Source organism: Thunnus albacares, chromosome 16, assembly GCF_914725855.1.
Source record: "Thunnus albacares chromosome 16, fThuAlb1.1, whole genome shotgun sequence".
Classification (NCBI taxonomy): domain Eukaryota; kingdom Metazoa; phylum Chordata; class Actinopteri; order Scombriformes; family Scombridae; genus Thunnus; species Thunnus albacares.
This window is the reverse complement of record NC_058121.1, coordinates 16,117,501-16,138,092: the sequence shown is the minus strand read 5'-3', so window position 1 is coordinate 16,138,092 and position 20,592 is coordinate 16,117,501. Positions and strand designations below refer to the sequence as shown.

General features: G+C 41.3%; 1 protein-coding gene across 1 annotated transcript in view; it reads left to right on the top strand.

The window, feature by feature from the left end:
• Window positions 1-20,592, top strand: part of nbas (NBAS subunit of NRZ tethering complex) — a 160,688-nt gene that overhangs the window by 35,384 nt on the left and 104,712 nt on the right. The window contains exons 19-27 of the mRNA XM_044376225.1: window positions 2,162-2,240; window positions 4,526-4,630; window positions 4,889-5,025; window positions 8,067-8,153; window positions 9,641-9,794; window positions 13,813-13,998; window positions 16,262-16,435; window positions 16,807-16,940; window positions 20,470-20,532. Of these exons, the coding sequence (XP_044232160.1) occupies window positions 2,162-2,240; window positions 4,526-4,630; window positions 4,889-5,025; window positions 8,067-8,153; window positions 9,641-9,794; window positions 13,813-13,998; window positions 16,262-16,435; window positions 16,807-16,940; window positions 20,470-20,532 (1,119 nt within the window). The remainder of the gene's footprint in view (window positions 1-2,161; window positions 2,241-4,525; window positions 4,631-4,888; window positions 5,026-8,066; window positions 8,154-9,640; window positions 9,795-13,812; window positions 13,999-16,261; window positions 16,436-16,806; window positions 16,941-20,469; window positions 20,533-20,592) is intronic.

Below are 20,592 nucleotides of genomic sequence, written 5' to 3'. Positions count from 1 at the left end.
GGTCATTCCATTTCTGCAACGCCACTGTACCTTCCTGGTGTTGCTAAATGAATCACACTCAGAACAGAAATGTAAGGGCAATGGCTGATGTTCACTAACTGGTAATTTTGTTCAGTAGGTTTTGCTAAATGTTATGATTTAGACTAACAAGACTGCAAATTTACAGCCATGCTAGCAGCTCTTTGAGGCTGCCCTTGAGCCCAGTGGTGCTTTGAGCTAAATGCTAACGTCAGCATGCTAACATACTTAAAACAATGCTGATGTGCTGATGTCAAGTAGATGTAATGGTTGCCATTACATCTACTTACAATAGAGAAAATGAAATGGACAAGGTGGGAAAACCCAAAGGAATAATCAATATTGGAACTCAATATCACACAGAGAAGCAGCACTACTTCACTTAAACAAAAATGAGACTAAATGTCTACAGTCACGCTAACAGCTTTGTGAAGCACTACTCAGAAACAGCTGTGCGTTGGGCTAAATGCTAACATCAGCACGCTAACATGCTCATAATGACAATGCTAATTTTTTAGCAGGTATAATGCTTGTTCAACATCTTAGATTAGCATGTTAGCAGGCTAATATTTGCTAATTAGAACCAAACACAAAGTACAACTGAGGCTGATGGGAATCTCATTAGTTTTTTAGGGTATTTGGTCATTAAGGAAAAGCATTGGGCAAATTAATTATGTACTGATGATGGTGCTAGATGAAAAGTGATCTCCAAGTTATTACAGTTCGTCCTGATGGTGACATGAATGTCTATATCACATTTCATGACACTCCATCTAATAGTTGTTGAGACATTTCACTCAAAACTACAAATGTGTAGTTTACAAATGTGAACCTTGTTGTGGCACTAGAGTAAGTGAGGTGAACACCAGTATCATTAGGATACATCCTCTTGGAACTGTGAATGGCGACATTACTACTCCCAGAGCGATGCTGCTCGCATGGCTAAAAATGTGCTTTTACAGATTTAAAACAGTCTTGCAGTCAATAAAGAGGTTTATCAAAACTTTAGTTAATCAAATTGAGAACGAAAGATATCCCCATGTTTTTTTCTTCTGAAATAGACCAAACATTTATTTTGGAATTTATGATTGAGCCATCATTCGTAAACCCAAGAAAAACAACAAACGGGTGAAATAGCTTTCTAACATCTCATCTCCGCTCCTCTCCCTTGCTACCCCTCTCCTTCCTCCAGCTCCACTCTTCTTACTTTGCTCTGAAGAGGCAGAGCAAAGCAATAATTACCACTTGTACGAGTGCTAAGCCGCCACTCTTTGATGTGCCAGAGAGTGTGTTGAGCCAGTGTTAATCTCTGTTAGTCTGTGTAGAGGAACCCTGATGAGGCCTGATAGCACACTCTGTAATGAGGGATTAGGGATTAAGACAGCAGTGGAGAGGTCAGCTCCCCTGTGGTCACACTGTGGTTAATCCAGGCCAAGTTTTTAGGGCGCTTTGGCCACCGCTCTGACCTGCTCAGGTTGTTTCCTTTTGGATTTAAAGTTGGCATGGAGAGGGTGTTTAAGTATCCAGTGAAAAAATGTTCTGTTTTGCTGTGAGTTTGTGTGAACCAAGAGGCCTACCAGCAATAGTTTGCAGTCTTGTGGTCATTCTCCCTTGGGCATACCTTGAGTTACTGAATTGTAGGTAAATCCTATATAGCCTAGTGCCTTGGTATTTGTGGTCATCCAATTTAATTTATGGTCATGATTAAATGGCATTGAAAATGGATTTGATTCTCACAGGGCAATCAGTCACCTCATTGACATCCCATACATAACAACTGAAAGGTTCTTGTGGTCATAAGAAGTTGATTTGTTCTCCTTAGAAAATGATTAGGTCTAGAGGGCACTATGTGGTATTGTAGTCACCAGCCCCAAGCTTTGTTATATAGGTCCCTGTGGGCTTACTGTATAGGGTCAATTTACAGTTAATTTAAAGCTTGAGTGTGTGTTAGTGCAGTGTGTAGACTCAGGTTGGAGTTTGATTTTACTGTGGTTAGATATAAAGACTATTCAGATCTTGTAATTTGACTTGTCACGGTCACATTTTAGATTGGAGATTTCATGTCAATTGTGATGTGTTGAAGTGATTTTGCCGGCATGCTGTTCACTTGTGTGTGTATATGTGTGTCTATGTGCATGCTTAGGCTGACTCTGGAGCAGAAGGAGTTGTGTCGGAGCCGACTGAAACTACTTTCCTACCTGGACCGGCTGGCAACGTACGAGGTAATGACCATCACCCACCATCGTTCTAGTACTTTGGATGAGTCCTCGGGAATCCTGCGCCTGGTTCTTAAATAACCTGAAGTCATACAGAAATATGAAAATTTGCCACTGTAATTCAATACGTTTACTTCGTGTTGCAACTAATGGTTGTTTTCTAAATTAATTGATTGATCATTAGTCTATGAAATGTCAGCAAATAGTGAAAAATGCTAATCACAGTTTCCCATAGCCAAGGTATGGAGCAAACAGTCACAGTGTAAAGTGGTTACATCAGTTTCAGCTGCCAATCTAGTCATCCTCACTGTAACACAATAACAAACACTGCAGGGACAAAGTACAGGAGTAACATTTTTGCTTGCTTAATTTACTCAAACAAGTAATTGACTACCAAAATAGTTGCCTATTAATTGTCTGTTGAATGGCTAATCCATTAATCAACAAATCTAATCTAATATTTGAGAGATTATTGTAACATACTGTCTATACTGGCAGCATAGTGGAAGTCAACAGTGCAGCAACAGCTTCATTGGAACCTTTCAGCCACAGTCACAACTACATAATCACTATAGTTACGTTACATGTGTAAAACAGAAGAGATCTGATGCCTAAATACAGGTTTTGGATCATGGTTAGGTTCATAAAGTTTAATTTGATAGTATATCCATTCCATCAGACATATATGAGGCGAGCAGCCAGGAAACGCAGCTGAAACCCATCCTGTGTGGACCACAGGTGTTAAACCACAGAAGGTAGTCAGCCTTTTATTAGCCCACAGAATTTCACTTCACTCAACATTGTCTGACAAGGCACTATAGGCATCTGCCTGGGATTTGCTTAATTGACAATGGGCAAAAGTCATTTGCATTATCTATAACCAGTCAGAGACATGTACCATACAGGATGCTCATTGCAAATTAAAAATACAGTGCTTCCTGTTGTCAGCATTGTTGAAACCGCTTCTCTTTGCTGATTGGTCCGACTTGGAGCCAGCGGGCGCAGTGGAGCCTGCACGAATGTTTTCCAGACTAATGTCTCATTATGAAAACTGAGCTCAGGAGATTTAGGCTGTTTTCTGTGAGGCTGTTGAAATTATACTATATTTGAGGGGTAACTTAAGAACTGTCTCACATGTGCAGAAAGGACACAAGCTCATCTATTGTTTTTGTTTAATAGTCTTCATTCCTTAGTTGATTTCCCATTTGTAAACCATGCTTTCACCTCTCATATCCAATTCCACTAAATCACAGAGGCTTTTCTCATCCGTCCACTATTGACACTCTCTCTTAACCCTACTAATCCCTTTAAAAATATTGAAAAAGTTGTTAAATATACTTGCGTGAGAGGCATTTTAAGTATGTAAATAAAGGAATGAACCTAGCTGAGAGACAAATGAGCCCTATTTGAACATATGCAAGTATGGTTTTTAATACAATAATCAAAGCTCCCCAGTGTATAAGAATCAGTGCTGCAAAGATAGATACATGCATAAAGCGGTACTTTGAAACTGGCAACTACTTAACACTGGATTTCAGATTTATGACGAATAATGTTAACACACACATTTTTCATCCGCAATTAATCTCAAACGAACGGGGCCTCGCTTTCTCACACGCGGGAGAGGAAAGATGAGATTTTAGCCTGCTAGATATTCAACTCAGACAGAATGACGTGTCTCTCTTTATTCGGACATTGTCATGGTAACTGCAGCACTCGTCAGATTCCTTTTGCCCCAATCCATTTTCTCTGGCTGTCTATGAATATGATATTAGGGGTTTTATCATCCCGACTTGGGCTGGCTCTGTCTGCATACGGCCCATTCAAAGGCTATCCATCAGACACACACACAGCCACACAAAAGCACACACACACACATACCCTGGCAAAAGGGATGCTACACAGGATTTTAAACACACAGACACACATAAATCCATCTATGCCAAAGGCCAGGACAACTAATGTTCCCTCCTGACATATGCGTGTGCACACACTTCCACACACACTCATATCTTCCTCAAATGGCTCCAACTAAAAGGACAAGACAGCTGTATAGCTAGAAAGCTAAATAGCATCTCTGTTGACTTTGCCTCAGTGCATTCATTTGCAGTCACATCTTTTACTTGCTCTTTTACTCTCATCTTTAGTTTGACTTTCTACCCACTCACACCATTTTCTCTGGAAAGATAACCCTGTGCTTTACAAATTTCTTTTTATGAACTACAGTTATACTCTCTGTCTGCTTTCTCTCAAGTTTCTTTCTTCCTCTCTGTCTTGCTCATGCTCTTCAGGAGATACTCGGCGGTCCTCATGCAGCGGAGCAGAAATATGATGCAGAGTTCTTCAAAAAGTTCCGCAGTCAAAACATTGTTTTGTCAGCAAGAAACTATGCCAGGGTAACTCTTGCTTTCTCTTACAATCTCTTCCTAATTATTTCACTTAATCATTTGGTACTCTTGATATATTTTATTTGACTTTTTTAACCTAGTGTATAAGAATGTACTAAAATAAAATTTGATTTCCATCAATTTTCTTCCATTTCTTTAAGTTATTTAATCACATATTGTGCAATTTGTCTTTCTTTTTGTGCTCTTAGAGTTTAATATCAACTAAATAAAAAGTTAAGATTGCAATATGCATGTGTTTGCCGACAGGAGAGTAACATGCAGGCTCTGGACATTCTGTTCACGTACCACGGGACAGAACTTCTCCAGCATCGGCTAGCTATCCTTTACAACTTCCCAGAAACCACCTCTCCACACGAGTACACCATCTTGCTGCCTGAAGCCTGGTGAGTCACACGCAGATACCTAAAAACAATGGAACAAAATGTTTAAAGTGCGCTCGTGCATGGTATTGGAGTCCACTCACCGAAGACTCAAAGGAAGTGTATAAAACGCTATCGTCTGTCATAGAGGACGCCGTTACAGTGAGACTTACCGATTCAGTTATCCTGTGGAAGTAAATAGATTGACATGAGAAGAAAATGTCATTCAAATTGCACCCTGTGTGTTTTTATATACACTGACAAGAGGGTGAGGAGTTTTTTGAATTACAAATAAACATTAACCATTTTATGCTTATCTGTTGTGATATCCTCAATATGGAACAAAACATCCATCAAAATGTTCTGATGAAAGCTCAAAGATGTTTATATTGAATATAATAAATGAGGTCTAAATAGAGAACAATCAATAACATGTAAGATTAAAAAATGAACATTTAGTAATATAACTCCAAACTTGTAGCCTCTCATTTTATACTTTCATCATTTTTTTAAAATTTCCTTTCTCCAACACTTCACTTAAAAATACATGCATTACCGAGGAGGACACGCAGCCTCTCTGATGTCTGAAAATCCGCATTTACACCTCTCGAGTCACACTTCTCACTATGTTTCGAATTAAAATCACATAATCTGCAATCACACCTCTCTCAGAGCACACGCTCAAAGGTCTTAGTGACTTCTTCATCTTTGTTCTCACCTTCGCACAGCAAGAATCTTTCTGTCATTCTCCAGTAACACACATGCATATATACCTTTTTGTCTGTGTGTGTACATACACACACACACAGCCACAGCTTAAGGGCTGACAGTGCCAAACACAGCGATGAAACAAAAAGGACAGAGACTTAATTGCCACTTCTAAATTAACATACAAACAAAATTTGGACACGTTAAAAAATGATACAATACTAGCTGCAATAATTGCAATTGTACGCCGTTCTAGTTTTCACTGCACAGCACATTGCTGCTTTGGGATTGGGGGATCGCTGAAAGGGAGGGAGTTGGGGAGAGGTTATGTGAGAAGGAGATGATGGAGGAGTGTTTTAGAGGGGGAGAAGTCATTCCTCACCCCTTTATGGTTCACTAATAGAGGTGACAGACTGGATTTACTCATGAGTGCATCCAGCCATCCGTTGCGCCTTTTTGTTTCCGCCAACTCGCTCTTCCCTTTTACTCCTCTCCATTTCTTTCACTTTTTCCCCCCTCCTCCATTTTTGCCGTTATCTTTTACCATATTCTCTCTGCTACTATTTTTTTCAAAACATTTTATTAAAAGAAATGCATGTACAAAGCCAAACTCCCCTGCAGTCATGAGCTAAAAAACATAAAGATAATTGTTCTTAAAGCTTTCACCCATATACACACACACCCATTCCATCGCTGCTCTCTTTTATTAGCCATGTCTCAGTCTGTATGGAGGTCAGGCGGCTGTGGCTCTGCAGTGAGCATCCATCATGGCTCTGCCGCTGTGGGGCAGTTTCCTATTTTCCCCAGCCTGTGAGCACCAACTGCTGCTCCGACAGAGCTCGCTCCTGCACTGCAGCAGACGGAGCCGGCTCAAGCCATCTGTTTTAAAGCTCGCTCGCTATATACTGAAGTCTTGCTTGACTGGAAGGTGAAATTTTTCTCCTGTAACACTGATCAGGATCGGGAGGGGACCTCTTGACGCGTCGAAGAGTGCAGAGCAGCAGTATTTTGTTGTTGCCTGTAGGTTGAAAGTGTTGGCCCAGTTGAAATAAAAATAAACTCTGCTCCAAGTTTGTTTTGCATCTCCATTTCCCTCCCTCCCTCCCTCCCTCCATTCCTTCCTCCCTGCCTCTCTCAGGCTGACGTGAAGTAGATTAGGAGTGCAGCCGTAGAACAATTCATTCCTCACATCGATATCTGAGCTCTCACATCAATATTTACTCTCCACCCTCTAACCTGGCTCTCTTTTAATGAGGAGAGAGGACCAGGGAGGTAGGGAATGACAGCAAAAAAAAAGAGGTTTGCAATAGAGATTCACTGTCTGCGGTATCTCTCAATCTTTGTCATCCCAGTATTAAAATTCCAATCTTAATGGATGAACTTGTGCTGGTGTGTTGGTAAAAAAAAAAAAAAAAAATCCCCCGACCTCTGCGTTTACATAAATCACATCGGCTACTCGGACACTTCTTATGTATTTTGTGATTGGATAGAATTTATGGCTATGTTCAAAACTGTTGCAGCGTGTGTGCACTCGGCCTTTAACTGCACCAAAGCTATAGCTGATTTGTAGCCTGCGCTATCTCCTTGAGTTTTACAGCCACTGTACATATTTTTCTGTCTACAGAGAAATAGATAACAAGAAAAAATGCATTAATCCCAGAACAAGAGATAAAACGGTGTCTGTTCACCTGGTGTCTCAATATGTGTGAATGCATTCATATATATGTGCGTGTGTGTGCGTCTGGGTCTCGAAGTGTCTGAGTCTCGTCTGCACTGACACCCGAGGTTACAGAGTCATTCTTCACTTCGGTTTCTTTTCTCGTGTGTTCCTTATTTATCTCCCTCAGACCTGTCACACTCAAGGAGACCAGGAAGAAGTAAAGCTTAGCACCAACATGGCGTTTTGGAAATAAAAGTTCTTGCTATTTACGACCAAGGCACAACTCAGACTCTTTTCAAAAGTTCTTTGACTTGTTTACTGTTGTGCTTTTGTTCCCCCCCCCCCCCCCCTTATTATGCTCCCACTGGTTCCATTTCCCATATGTTGTTTCTTCTCACCAGAGTTTCCTTGTAGTTTATGACCATGTTTAGTTTGAGACAGTAAATGTCGTTGCTTATTTATGAGGTGCCATTATTGGTGTGGTGTGAGTGAGGCTAGAGGGTTTGCGGTTTATCTTCTGGATCCCAAATAGTCATTGTTCTGATTGATATTTGCATTTTGTGTATGTTTTTCCCCAAAGCTGAAAATTCTTCCTCCAATCTCCTTCTTCTGCGCCTTTTTTTTTTTTTTGCCTTTTCCTCTTTCCCCTCTTCTCATTGTTCTGTATTCTTTCTGCCTTTCCCTTCTCCTCTCTCAGCCTGGATGACAGAGATGAGTTGGTGTTGATTCCCTGGGACGAGCAGAGACACAGAGATATGGACTGGTGTGAGACAGAGGAGTGCAGGTAAACAGTTTACATCACCCTTGACTTAAAGACACTACATTATGGCATTGGAAACAAATAAACCAAACTTGGACAACACTTTAATATAACTTAGATCCATCACAATAAACTCTCTCCATACCCATGATGACAAAAACCTTAACAGAATTTTAACTAGAATTGTTAAAATTCTCGCTCCGTACAAGCCAGATGCTTCTGCTGGCATCATTATGTGAAACAAAACATGACATCCTTATTATCCAAATGTTAAACAGAACCATAACAAACTAATACCAAATCATGCTGCGCTGCCAATTTATCCCATTTGCTTGCTTCTGTAGGGAGGCCAGCCTCATTTACAATTTTATTTAGCAAGCTCTTTTTATTGCTCTTTGGTGTACAGTCATAATATCAGTTGGCTATTGTGGTACACTTGGCCTGGAATAACAGGGTGAAAATTCAATACTGTGATTGGAGCTCCAGTGATGCCAGCAATATCTAGGACTGTGCTTATGACATGGTTTGTCACCCATGCTCGCTTTTTTTTGCCATTCCTCCCATTTTTATTCCTTCTGTTTCAGTATCTCTTCTTTTCTCTCTTCCATATTTTTGTTATTCTCAGTAAATCCCATAACAAGACCAAAAACATCCCTCAGTATGAATACTTTTCGACTTCCCTATAATGTTAATGGCTTTCAGCCCAAGCCCATTGGGTACCACTTATGATGTATGTCTTTGAAAATGACAGTCAAACAGTAGTATATAGTGCATTTTCAGCAGCGGATTTGGTGTTGTTATGAGTATTTACAGCAGCGGGGCAGTATATGTGAGATTGACTCTAAATAAATTACACTGCCCATGTTTGTTGTAAATGTCAGCCAGTGCAATGATGTTGCTAATGAATGTGTTTTTGGAGAACAATGAAACTCTATAGCACCGAGTATATCAGTGTGGTAATACTTGTTTGAAGTGTTTATAGAAATCTTGAGCTTGTCAATTCAGAAATTCCAAGCCATACTGAGGTCTTATGCAAAAAGATTTATTGACGAGCACAAACTTGATCGATCAAGGAGACAACAGTTACATATCAAAGTGCCGGTGTTGACACAGTGAAATACCAAATCAAGTCTGAAGGAAAAGAGTCGAACAACTCTATTATTCAGGCAGCACCCAGGCGACCTTGTCACTAGTCACTATATCGCTATAAAAATGTTTACTTTAGCGCTGTCTCTATGGCAACAATTATAAAGCCAGGTCGGCTCGACCGGGGAGAAGACAGCTGTCTGTCCCTCACGGTCTGCTTGTCTAAGGAGAATTTCATATATGACACATATATGGAAATTCCTTCACAACTAGATTCAATTCATCATTGATTTTGGTGTTTTCATGAGATTTGGGATTTGTTGACATTAAGAAAAGTATAGAATATCACCCTGTATGAAAATGAGTAAATAAATAAAATACTTATTTAAACAAAACACTCACACATGCACTAACGTCTTCCTCAGAGCGGTGTTGGACCAGAACCTGTTTGATGACGACAGTTTCCTGTATGAGGAGACTCCAGAACTGCTCAGGTTCCGCACGGCTACACCCTCCATCCAGCTGCTGACTGACTGGTACCAGAGCAGAGCTCAGGATATCGACTCCTGCTCCAGACAGGTACGAACAGTTTTGTTGTTACGTCTTCCAGTCGTGCCTGGAATCCGACAAGAGCTCTGTATATTAAAACAACACATACGTGGCTGCTATAGCGACAAATAAGCTTTTCTCAAGAAGGGTTTTGGCTTCCACAGCTCCCACTTGCATAAAATTACGGGAATTTATGTCGCCCTCACTTTCATCCCTTTAATGAAACAATTCGTTTGATAGTGATCAAAATCAGCCGCTAGTGGTTAAAATTTCTTGATTAGGGTGAATAATTTTTTTTTCACACCCTGTTAAGTTTCCTTTGCAGGTACCTTCTTCTTGATTGGAACTAAGAGAAGGACACCAGCGGAAAGAAATTAATAGACATCTGGCAAGTGGGAAGATAATTGCCGTTGCGCACTTCTTTTAGATGATTGGGGCAAAAAAAAAAAAAAAAGTGACAAGCTGCGATTCAGACTGCAGAAGAAATGTTGCCAACCTCCATCAGTCAAGGTCACTTTGATCCTATCTGTGGCAGTCATTATCATATTTGCCATATGGACTTCTAATGAAGAGTAACCAAAGCTTCTGTCATCTGCGTTCTGTTGCTGTAACTGAAAAATAGGACTTGATAGGACTTGTTTAGTGGAGTAATGGGATGTAACCGCTGGTGCTGCCCACTTTCTCCACCCACACTATCCAACACCGCAGCACTGTCCCCCTCTCTACCTCCTTCACGGTGATGGATCAAGGTTGTCACAGCTCTCTCTTTGTCTTTGTGAGTGGACTAACTAGGGTGCAGTCAAATCTTTCCCCTTCATTTCTCCATTTCATCCCATTCACTGGGTGTAAGGAGGATGGAGGAGAAGAGATTTGGGGGTCCATTGCTCATTTTTGAAGACAACTGGGGGAATCATGCCTTTCATCATCCACTCAAGAGAGAAAGAAAGAGAGACTGAGTGTGTGTGTGTGTGTGTGTAAAAGGAAGTCTTTGTTAATCTCTAGGAATCACACCAGTGCTTTCTTTCATTCTTTCTCTTGTTCCTTTTTAATTAGACCTCATCTTCTTTTGCTCTCTCACACATTACTCCAGGAGCCTCTTGGGACCGCCCCTAACTCTCCCGTCTCTTGCTTTTTCACACATTTCTCCCTTATTCACACACACGCACAGACATGACAGAAAGAGACATTGGAGCAGCTCAAGCTTTTTTTCCTCCTTCCTGCCCTCTTTCCTTTTTCATCTCATTTGTTCTCTCTCGTTTGCACCATCCTCCCATCCCTCATCTGGCCGTGTTTATGCTTGGGAGAGCGTTTTAATGGATGAAAATGGGGTTTGATTAAAAGGAGCCACATCAGAGGAAACTGGAGTGTTCTAAACCAGTCACAGAACGGCAGGAAGTGAGGCGCTGAACGGGAAGATTGACAGGATGACTCAAACAGAGAGACAAGTTTGAAAAAGCAGAGAACGGAAGCGCAACCAAGAGAAAGAGAGTGGACAGAAAATGCTGGGCCAGTGCAACATTCCCAGTTGGGTTTGAGTGTATTAGAAACACACAAAGAGTGGAGGACAGGACTAACTGATGTTGAGGTAAAAAACAAAAGCAATTTGATGGAAAGAGCTCTCTGTGGGAAAGAAAATCACTGGTTATCAAGGGTAGAAATAAAGGATATTAAAAACAAGCTTTGTTTGAAACACTGTTGACAACAAACTGGCACAAAATGAGGGGGTGGCTTTGAAAGCAGGCAGAGAGAAGAGACGGGTATACAGAAAAAGCAAAGGACAGACTGCGGAGTTCAAATGGAGGCCAATCATGGTGAATGTTGGAGGTGCAAAGGATGAGAAAATGAGCAGAGTTGAAAAAGAAAATGTGAAAATGATGTTCGGGACCGGTGAAAGAAAGAGCTGAGATAGGACGGGGAGCAGAAACAAAGAAGACTGAAATCCGCTGGTGTGGTTAGAGGGAGACGGCAGAGAGAGAGAGAGAGACAATGTTACAGCGCAGAGAACGATGATGGGAGGGGAGGGAGACGAAGTCGTAATTAAAAAGTGTGAGATTTTAACATCTGAATTGTCTACGGTTAGCTGGGGAAACTATCTCTTGAGAGCGGGAAAAAGAGAAAAGGAGGGAGGGGTGGAGAGGACGGGGAGGATCTTTACTCACAGTTAGATCAATAGACTTCTCTCTCTTGTTGTATCTAATTGCACAGGCTCTGACTCAAGGTGATTTGGGTTTTCTCTTGTTGTGTGCAAGCGTCTGTACGTTTTACAAATGAAGGCGTGCAGTTATTTATTCAGCAAGAAATGTGTTGAGATAAGCTGAAAATGACAAGGTTGCAGACCCAGCTTGTGCGAGTTAGAGTGCATGTGCTCATGTGCAAGCAAAAATCTGCGCTAACTGCTGTGCCAAAGGGCTCTCCTTCTCTAAAAGGTGGAGAGAAAGCAATCATCACTACAGGGCCCAGCAGCATCTGCTATTGATTGGCTAGTATCCACAGGTGGCTGAGCATCGATTGGCCGGGCATGCTGCCAGTGTATAGGTGGCCACATATTGATTGGTTGCTCTTCTGGATGGAATTTTATCGATCAAAGTAGCAGGAAGCCCAAATCTTCCTTGTTTTATTGTCCAAAGACTAATGATTGGATATTAGTAATGACTGACAGCTATTATTTGGTTTTGGATTGGTTGGGATATTGTTGTTTTGTTCATGTGCTAGTTCAGTGACCTCAGCAACAGTTTTTCAGTGATGTGGAGCCTGATGGTGCATTGCTGTAAACAGCCTGTTTATGCACCTGCTGCGCAAGTTACTTTGACTGTGTTAACTGGATTGTAAAAAGATGGAGAGATACAAGGCAATGTATAGACATGCAATACAATACAACAACACCACAAAGTACAGCCACAGAGATAATCCACACAACACAAACTGAACAATATAAACTTCACAACTTCACAATTTCTTGCTGGTCTTTTGTACTGTGTTACACTAGAGTGTACAGTGTCCTTGTTATTTTATCCACCCTCCATACTTTGCTTGGTTAGACTGCATTCTGTCAGAGGCAGAATTTGAATGTGATTATTATTTCATCATGCAGGACTTCTTATTTGTTTGCTGAATGTAGAATTGGTCAGCTTATCCTAAAAGTGCCCACCAGACAACAGGGTGGAACATCAGCATAGCCATTAGGGAGCCTTATCACCCCCGTGTTGAGCAAGAGTTGGTGTGATCCCCTCAGTTTACCCTAACATACACCTGACTTCATCTGGGACCTCCTGATTCTTATCAAACATGCTTGGAGAGACTCCATCAAGGCAAGGCTGCAGGCCCTGACAGTATCAGCCCCAGGGCTCTGAGGACCTGCACCAGCCAGCTATCTGCTATTCTGCAACACCTCTTCAACCTGAGCCTGAACCAGGAGAAGATACCGGCGCTGTGGAAGACATCCTGTCTGGTTCCTGTTCCCAAGAAGACGACTCCATCTGGCCTCAATGACTATCGACTAGTTGCCTTCACATCTTGAATGGATAAATCTGATAGTGAAACGATTCATTTTGCAGAGGTTGTGATGCTCAAATAACTTTATCCACCGTTTTACAGCTGCTTCTTTTTCTATGATTGTGTGTGAGGAAAAATACTTTTTGGGCCCCTGTCGGACCTGGAAGTTGTAATTCCACGGTTTGGCCACTATGTCAAATTGGCTTCAAAACCCAGTGCTCTTCCTTAGGGCTTGATTAGCTACCGTGGGTCATTTTTCCTTTTTCCAGTTCTGACAATAGCCTGTCGGAACTTCCTTTAATAGGTCTGAAAGTCTGAACCATCCAAAAAATGTTTTCACACTAGAAATGAACTGAACCATGGTTTTGCACCTATAATTTCGGTTTAGATCAATCTGAAAAGCCCAAAAGTCTTTATCTCAAGCGAGGTGGGCGTGAAAGGGTCTTGTTATATAATGCTAATAACCTGAAACCACTAACTGACTGTTTGACTGTTTGAAACTAAGCATTTATCTCATATTGCTTTTTTCTCATCACCATTTCTCTCTGTCCGTCAGGTGGACTGTGCCCTGTCACTGGTGCGTCTGGGGAAGGAGCGAGAGATCCCAGGGCTAGAGCTCTTGTGTGATGACTTGGTCACCATGGAAACACTCGTGTATGAGACATCATGTGAATTGAGTCTGACACTTAAAGATTTGCAGCAGCTCAGCGACATCGACAAGCTCCGCCTGCTCATGAAAAATGTAAGTGCCACCTTTCACATTTTCACTGGCAGACTTTTTTTTTTCTCTATCATATAATCATAGAATCAGTAATTATATAAGTCAAACATCCAACTGATGGAACAAGAAAGAAAAAATAGTGGTCTAAGTGGAAAATGCCACCTGGGAGTCTGCTTAGCACCATAACTAATGATTATTTTCATGATGTAAAAACTGACTGTCACTCACTTGAACTAAAGAAAACTCCTTCTCTTTATACCCGCTCTGTTCTAAGGGAACCTGTGCTGCTGTAAATACCTAAATTTCTAGTTGTGGAACATACACTGTCACCTCTTTGTCAAAGTAATTAACAGAGAAATGCCAATACGGTTATAATACTAGATGCGTACTGCACAAAATATCAATATCTGATATCCTCTGCCAAAAGACCAAAGACATTAAGTTGTATCAAAGCAGTGCCCAAGGTAGCCTTGGGCACTGCTTTGATAAAAACTGTCCCTAAGTATTATGGGCTTTTGATCATACATGCTCAGTATTTTGGAACAAGATGCCTTACAGTGTCCAGGATAAAACCACTTATCCTCTAGGTGTGAGGTTTAACCATGAAACAAGAAAGAATCCATCACCACAGGTTTAAAGTGACACAGGGGTATGGAAAGGGCACGTGTTCAAGTTTGTTGGTTTGAGATTTGTATTGCTCACACCATGAAATTAACCACCAGGCATATGCTGATGTTCTTATCCAGAATGATGTAGGTATGAGAGATCATCTTGTTAATAAAACTCTCTAGAGATTATCTCTCTGTCATCATCATTATTACATTCTGATAGTTTTGCATCTTTACATTGAAACATATTAATTAAAAAGTATCCTCATAGTTTTGACCAAATCCTTTTTGTGGCAGAATGAAGTTATGTTGTTTTAGTCTCTGCTAACAGAATATTGCTTTCACAACACTCCACTGTGTTAAATGTACATTTTTCAGCACGCTGCTTTGTGTAGTTCACAGTGTGTGGGGTGTTTGTTGTCAGTAAAAATAAGAAAGCTAGCCTGTCATTTCCGTGCAATTACGTCTAATTTTGAAGTTCCATAGTGTGTTTACTTTAATTCTCGGTTGTTGCTTAAAGGAACATAATGAATGCAAATTGCAACTTCGACAGGCAGCAAAGCAAACAGAAAAATTGCACTGAATAGCAGTCTCACAATACATTTCTTTTGATTTGAATTCCCTGACATTTGACAATACAGACTTTTCATGCAACAGCAGCAAGAGAGCTAAGAAAGCCAGTCTGTAGCAGGTACTACAGTTTCAAGTCCCCTTGGAGTACATAATATGAGCTGTCCTCTAAATTGTAGCTAATAACTGCCAGCTTTAGCCTGTGAGGACCACTGCCAGTAAGATCTGCCATACAGGCAGACAGCCAGCAAATGTTGTTGACTGCACTAACACATGCTGTTTGACTGGTACTCCCTTTGGGCGTTGTGAGTGTGTGTGTGTGAGTGTGTATGTCTGTGAATGTTTACCAAACTCACCTAGATTAAATGTCCCTCTTTGCCTGTGTCTGATGTCTTTCTTTATCAGAGACACAGTACAGCAAGGTAAATTGTCTGTGTGTGGGTGTGCAAGTTTGCATTTAGCATCTGAATATTGTTTTGAATCTCAGTTTTTTTGTGTGTTCAGATGCTCTCTTATCTGTATATCCTGAGTCAGAGCTGTCACAGGATGGGTACGAGGCTCTGTGCGAGATCGACATGCATCTGCACAGATCACAGCACAACCTGCGTACTGTAGCTATTGTAATTCAAGTTCAGGTTTAATTGTATGGCAGTTTAAAGTAATTTGCATTGTTACATTAAAACAAAGAAAAAAAAACTTTCTGTTTTGAAGACTCCGGTCATGTGCAATGAGTGCATGGGAAGAATGTGGGCAGGTAGACAAGTAGGTTGGCCATCCAATCATTTCACGTAGGCCGAGTGAAATGATTGGACAGACTTATTTCAGGCCTTGGACAGCTACACATACCATATTTTTTTTCTTTTTATTGTCAGAGCATTTGATATATTGAATGCTGTCGAGATGTCAAGAGAATTTCAACACATATAACAAAAAATGCAACCAATTATGCTCTAGGTATGAGTTTTGACCATGGAACAGGAAAGAATCCATCACCACAGGTTAAAAGTGACCCATGGGTGTGGAGAAGTGCACCTGTTCATATCCATTTTAGTACATTGCATAAACTGCTTCCTCATTTCTTGTGTCAAATGTCTTTCTACCACCAGTCCAGCACAGAGCGCTATGTGAAAGATGCCTTCCAGTGGATGGTGCCGTTCCTGCACCGCTGTGAAGGACAGAAAGAGGGTGCTGCTAAAGCTCTGCTCGGAGAGTACCTGGTCAGCCTGGCGGAGCGAGACCTCAGCCTACCCCTCATCATCTTCCAGCACTCCAAACCTGACGTAAGTATCAGAACACCAGCACAAGTGTGGGATGGGGTGGGGGGGAAGGGCGTCACACTTGGCTACCCATTAATGGAGGGACAAGAAAATGATAGTGCGCACACGAACTTCCTGTTTGGCTGTTTGTGCTATGTCAGGGCCAGTGTCGTAGCCCTGCGTTGTAAATGTTATATTTATGACCATATAAGGGCACAGCCAAGGACAGGTCTCTTGGCTATTAAAAAACATGCACACACACAAACACACAAACTCTCGAAGGGAAGAAAATACTCAAAGTGATGCAGGACCTTGGTGTATAAGTACAGGCTCCAGGGTCAGTCATATCTGGATACACACATACTGACCTCCCCTCCCCTCTGTCTCCCCTCCAGTGCCAGCAGAAGATCATAGGGGACCCAGACCAGCTGATGGTTGTTGCTCTGAAGTGCATCTACAGCTGTGAGAGAGATGACCAACTCAGCCTCTGTTATGACATCCTTGAGTGTCTGCCACAGAGGGGCTACGGGTCAGACACACACACACTCATGCCATGCATAATCACGTGCATACACACACTCTGAAATGCCCACTCTTCATATTTTGATTGACAAATGACGACACTAAGGACCTATTTTAACTGCACAAGTGCAACGACAAGCACAAGGTGGTAGGTCCTAGGTACATGGACAGTGTAGGCGTCTCCATTCGCACCTTTTAAATAAATATTAAATACTCTCTCAGCCAGTCACATCACTGGTCTTGTAGCTCTGAAACAGTTGTGCCAATCACAGTTAAGTATGATAACAACAGCTCAGCAAACAAAAAATGTCTGGATTGTTCAGAGCATCACGACATGAACACACATCACTACAAATCTGAAGCTAAAGACAGATGAAGTAGGTTTTTTATCATCAGTCAGTTACTATAATAACAACAGAAATAAAAAATAAAGAAATTGATGTAGTGAAGCCATTTATATAATTATATCAGATCAACACTATTTGAGCAATAATTCTAATGGATCTCACCTTCTAAATTAATGTTACACAACAGTGGTCGCACGCACTTTTGCTAAAAAGAAAGTTGGAAAAGAGGCTGTGATGAGTCTCGGTAATCTGATGTCTCCTTCATAAAAAAGGCTGAATATATCGAGTTATATCCGACCAGTCTGATGTGTGTGTGGTTATACTGTCGCAGCCTGGTGTCGTTTTCAGGCAATTTAATGAAGGTAAACACAGTAAACGACTGTGTGTAAAGGCACTGCTCTCCGGCGGAGCACTTCTCGGAGGCTGCGGGTTTATCAACCTATCAGTCCTGCTGCCTTCAGATGCTGCAGGGATTTAATGAAGTGAAGGAGAAGCTTTTCATACAGTATGAAGCAGCTGTTTACAACAGATACTGTAAGAATCACCCACATTCATTTATAGATCAGTACAGACTAATTTACTGACTTCCCTGCTTTAAAGATATTAAAAGTTATTTTCTGTGCCGATTTTGGTTGGAGAGTGTTTAATTAAATGAATCAAAACGAACCGTTTATATTTCAAGCATTAATCTGTTGTTGTAGCACGTTTGCAGCAAGTATTTAGTTTGATCTTGTTGATAAAATCACCAAAGCAGCAGCGGATTGACGTTGTGCCAGAAACAAATGTGATTCTGAGACGTCTGTTTTCAGGGCAAAGTCTAGGACCAAATCTCAACCTAAATACAACAACTGTCTGTGCTGTTTTATTTGAATTAACCTCCCACCTGTCTGCGCCTCTCCTCCCACCTGTGTACCATGCGCTCTCCACTGGGCACCAAAATACCACACAGACAGGTAAAAAAAGTTTCAAGGTCAGGAAAATACCAAACTGTCAGAGTGCTGCTTGCGCTGGTTGTTTTGCCTCCACAAAAATACAACTCTGAGATTCATTTAGATCATGTGAAACATAATGTTAAGTTAGAAAGGCAGTCCGCCATTGTTTCATCCACAAGAATACATCGGTCTCACTGTTCCCACCTCTTTCCTCTCCTTCCACCTCTCCGCCCCTCTCCTAGGACCTATCAATAAACCTAACTACTTTCTCTGTTTCTGTCTACCACACTTTGCACTTCCCTTTTCCTCCTCCTCCTCCTCTTTCTTCCATGCTTAACTCTGACTCCAAGGAGCCATCAGTTAGCCTATAGTCTATAGACTATTTTCTACCTCCTACTATTGCATTCTGCCCCTCTCTCCCCCACTTCGTCTGTCGCACATTTTCTTTCATATGGCAGGAGGCCCTGTCCTTTAAGTCCCCCATGAGGCTGTGTGGGTATGCAGTGCATTTGAAGGGGAGTGAATGATGAGAGAAAAAGCAAGAGCACAAAAGAGAAAACCGTTGATTAAATGGACCTGTAGAGTGTCAGAGTAGCTTAAATGAATTCAAATGACTCATTCTTAGATGGATTATCCTTTCAGTGTGCACTTTAATTGGAAAATTGAATTACTACTATAAGGAGTGCTTCATATTTGCTCTTGTCAGTTGGCTGCAATGAAGCAACTACACTTTTCAACGGTGATGTCTTTTGCCCTTTTCAACTGACGCACATAGCCTGTTTTAGCTGCACGTGTCCGCCGCACACTCGCAGCAGGACATAACTGCACTGACATGCGATATCATGGTCCTACTTCGGAGCTGCGCCGCCATCAACCGAACAGAAGTGTATTATTTTACTGAACTGTACAACAATACAGTCTGATCATGCAGGCAACTGTTAATGCAAACTAAACATTTCTTCCTGTCCTGCTTTACATAAAAGGGTTGGTTCACCCAACTGCAAAAAACAACCAAAAAACAGAACTTTTTTCTCCCTTCCCCTGAGTGGTATCCAGCTTGGCAGATAGTTTGAGTTTTATTTGCCCAAATTTAGAGGGATATTTATTCCTGGGATTTCTGCTGTTACACTATAGATTCAGTGAAGGTAAATGGAGTTTTGTTTGCACTACTTGCAGTAATAAAAACATTTAACTCTACTACGGAAGAAATAACACCTATAAAAACTATAGGTATAGTTATGTACACAGTGCTGGAAGAAACCTAACTACCTTACAGAAACAGGGTATTATATAAATACTTGACTGTATATAATACTGCATGTCTCTGTCTAAATCAGTAGAGTACTGCGTTTCACACTAAGCATTTGACTTCATCCAGACAATCTTCCTTTCTGTGCTGTATGGATTAGCAATGCTGCAAAGCTCTACTGTATATGCGATGCCTTCAACTTCACATTTCTCCCAGGAGTGATTTTTTCTGACTTGCTAAGCTCTAAAATTGCCATCCCAGCCCAGAATATTACAGATTTGCAAGCTAGTAGAGAAAACATGACTTGGTAGTTTCAACCCAATTTTCTGATTTTTTTTTTTTCTTTTTTTTTGTGTGTGTGTGTGTGAGACGGCTTAATTAGGTCTAAATCTGCTCCGAAGAATGTAATGTGCATCCACCCTTAGAGAGTAAGACATGCAGAAATGGTCAGGGGACTAGATGGTGAGAGAGGGAGAGAGAAATAGAACAAGGAGAAAAAAAAAAATATTAAGAAGAGGAAGAGCTGGAGGTGGAGTCAGAGACAGTCAGAGCTGAAGAAGAGAAGGATGCAGAGAAATGGATCGAGAGGTCAAGATTCTGTGTGAAGAGAGAGCTGGTGTGTTCACAAAAAACAGACGAACACACACTCGCTGACTGAAACACACACAGACACAGAAGGTTGTTTCATCAGGGTCAGTACTCTAGTGAGGAACAGGTCAGCCTGACCCAGAATCCTTTGCCTCAAGGCAAAGCATCATGGGGTTTTATTTTTAGTGGGGAATTGATACAACCTCGCAGTGGTAGGCCACACACACACTCACACATACAGTACACCGTGCAAGCATAAACACACATACAGTACAAGCAAGACACTGTATGGTACACACACTTTAACACTGTATGCAAACATTTTTTGTACTTTATGTTCTACTTTATTTACTCCAAACACCTTATTTTGAGGACATGAACATAAAATAACCTTTTGTTTGTGTTTTATAATCCTAACAGGCCAGAGACGGACATCACTGCGTCACTCCATGATCAGGTGGACAAACTAGAGAAGCACCTCAGGTACAGCAGTGACACATTCGCACCAACTTTGAGCTGTCATTCCCTCTCTCCTCTGTCTTC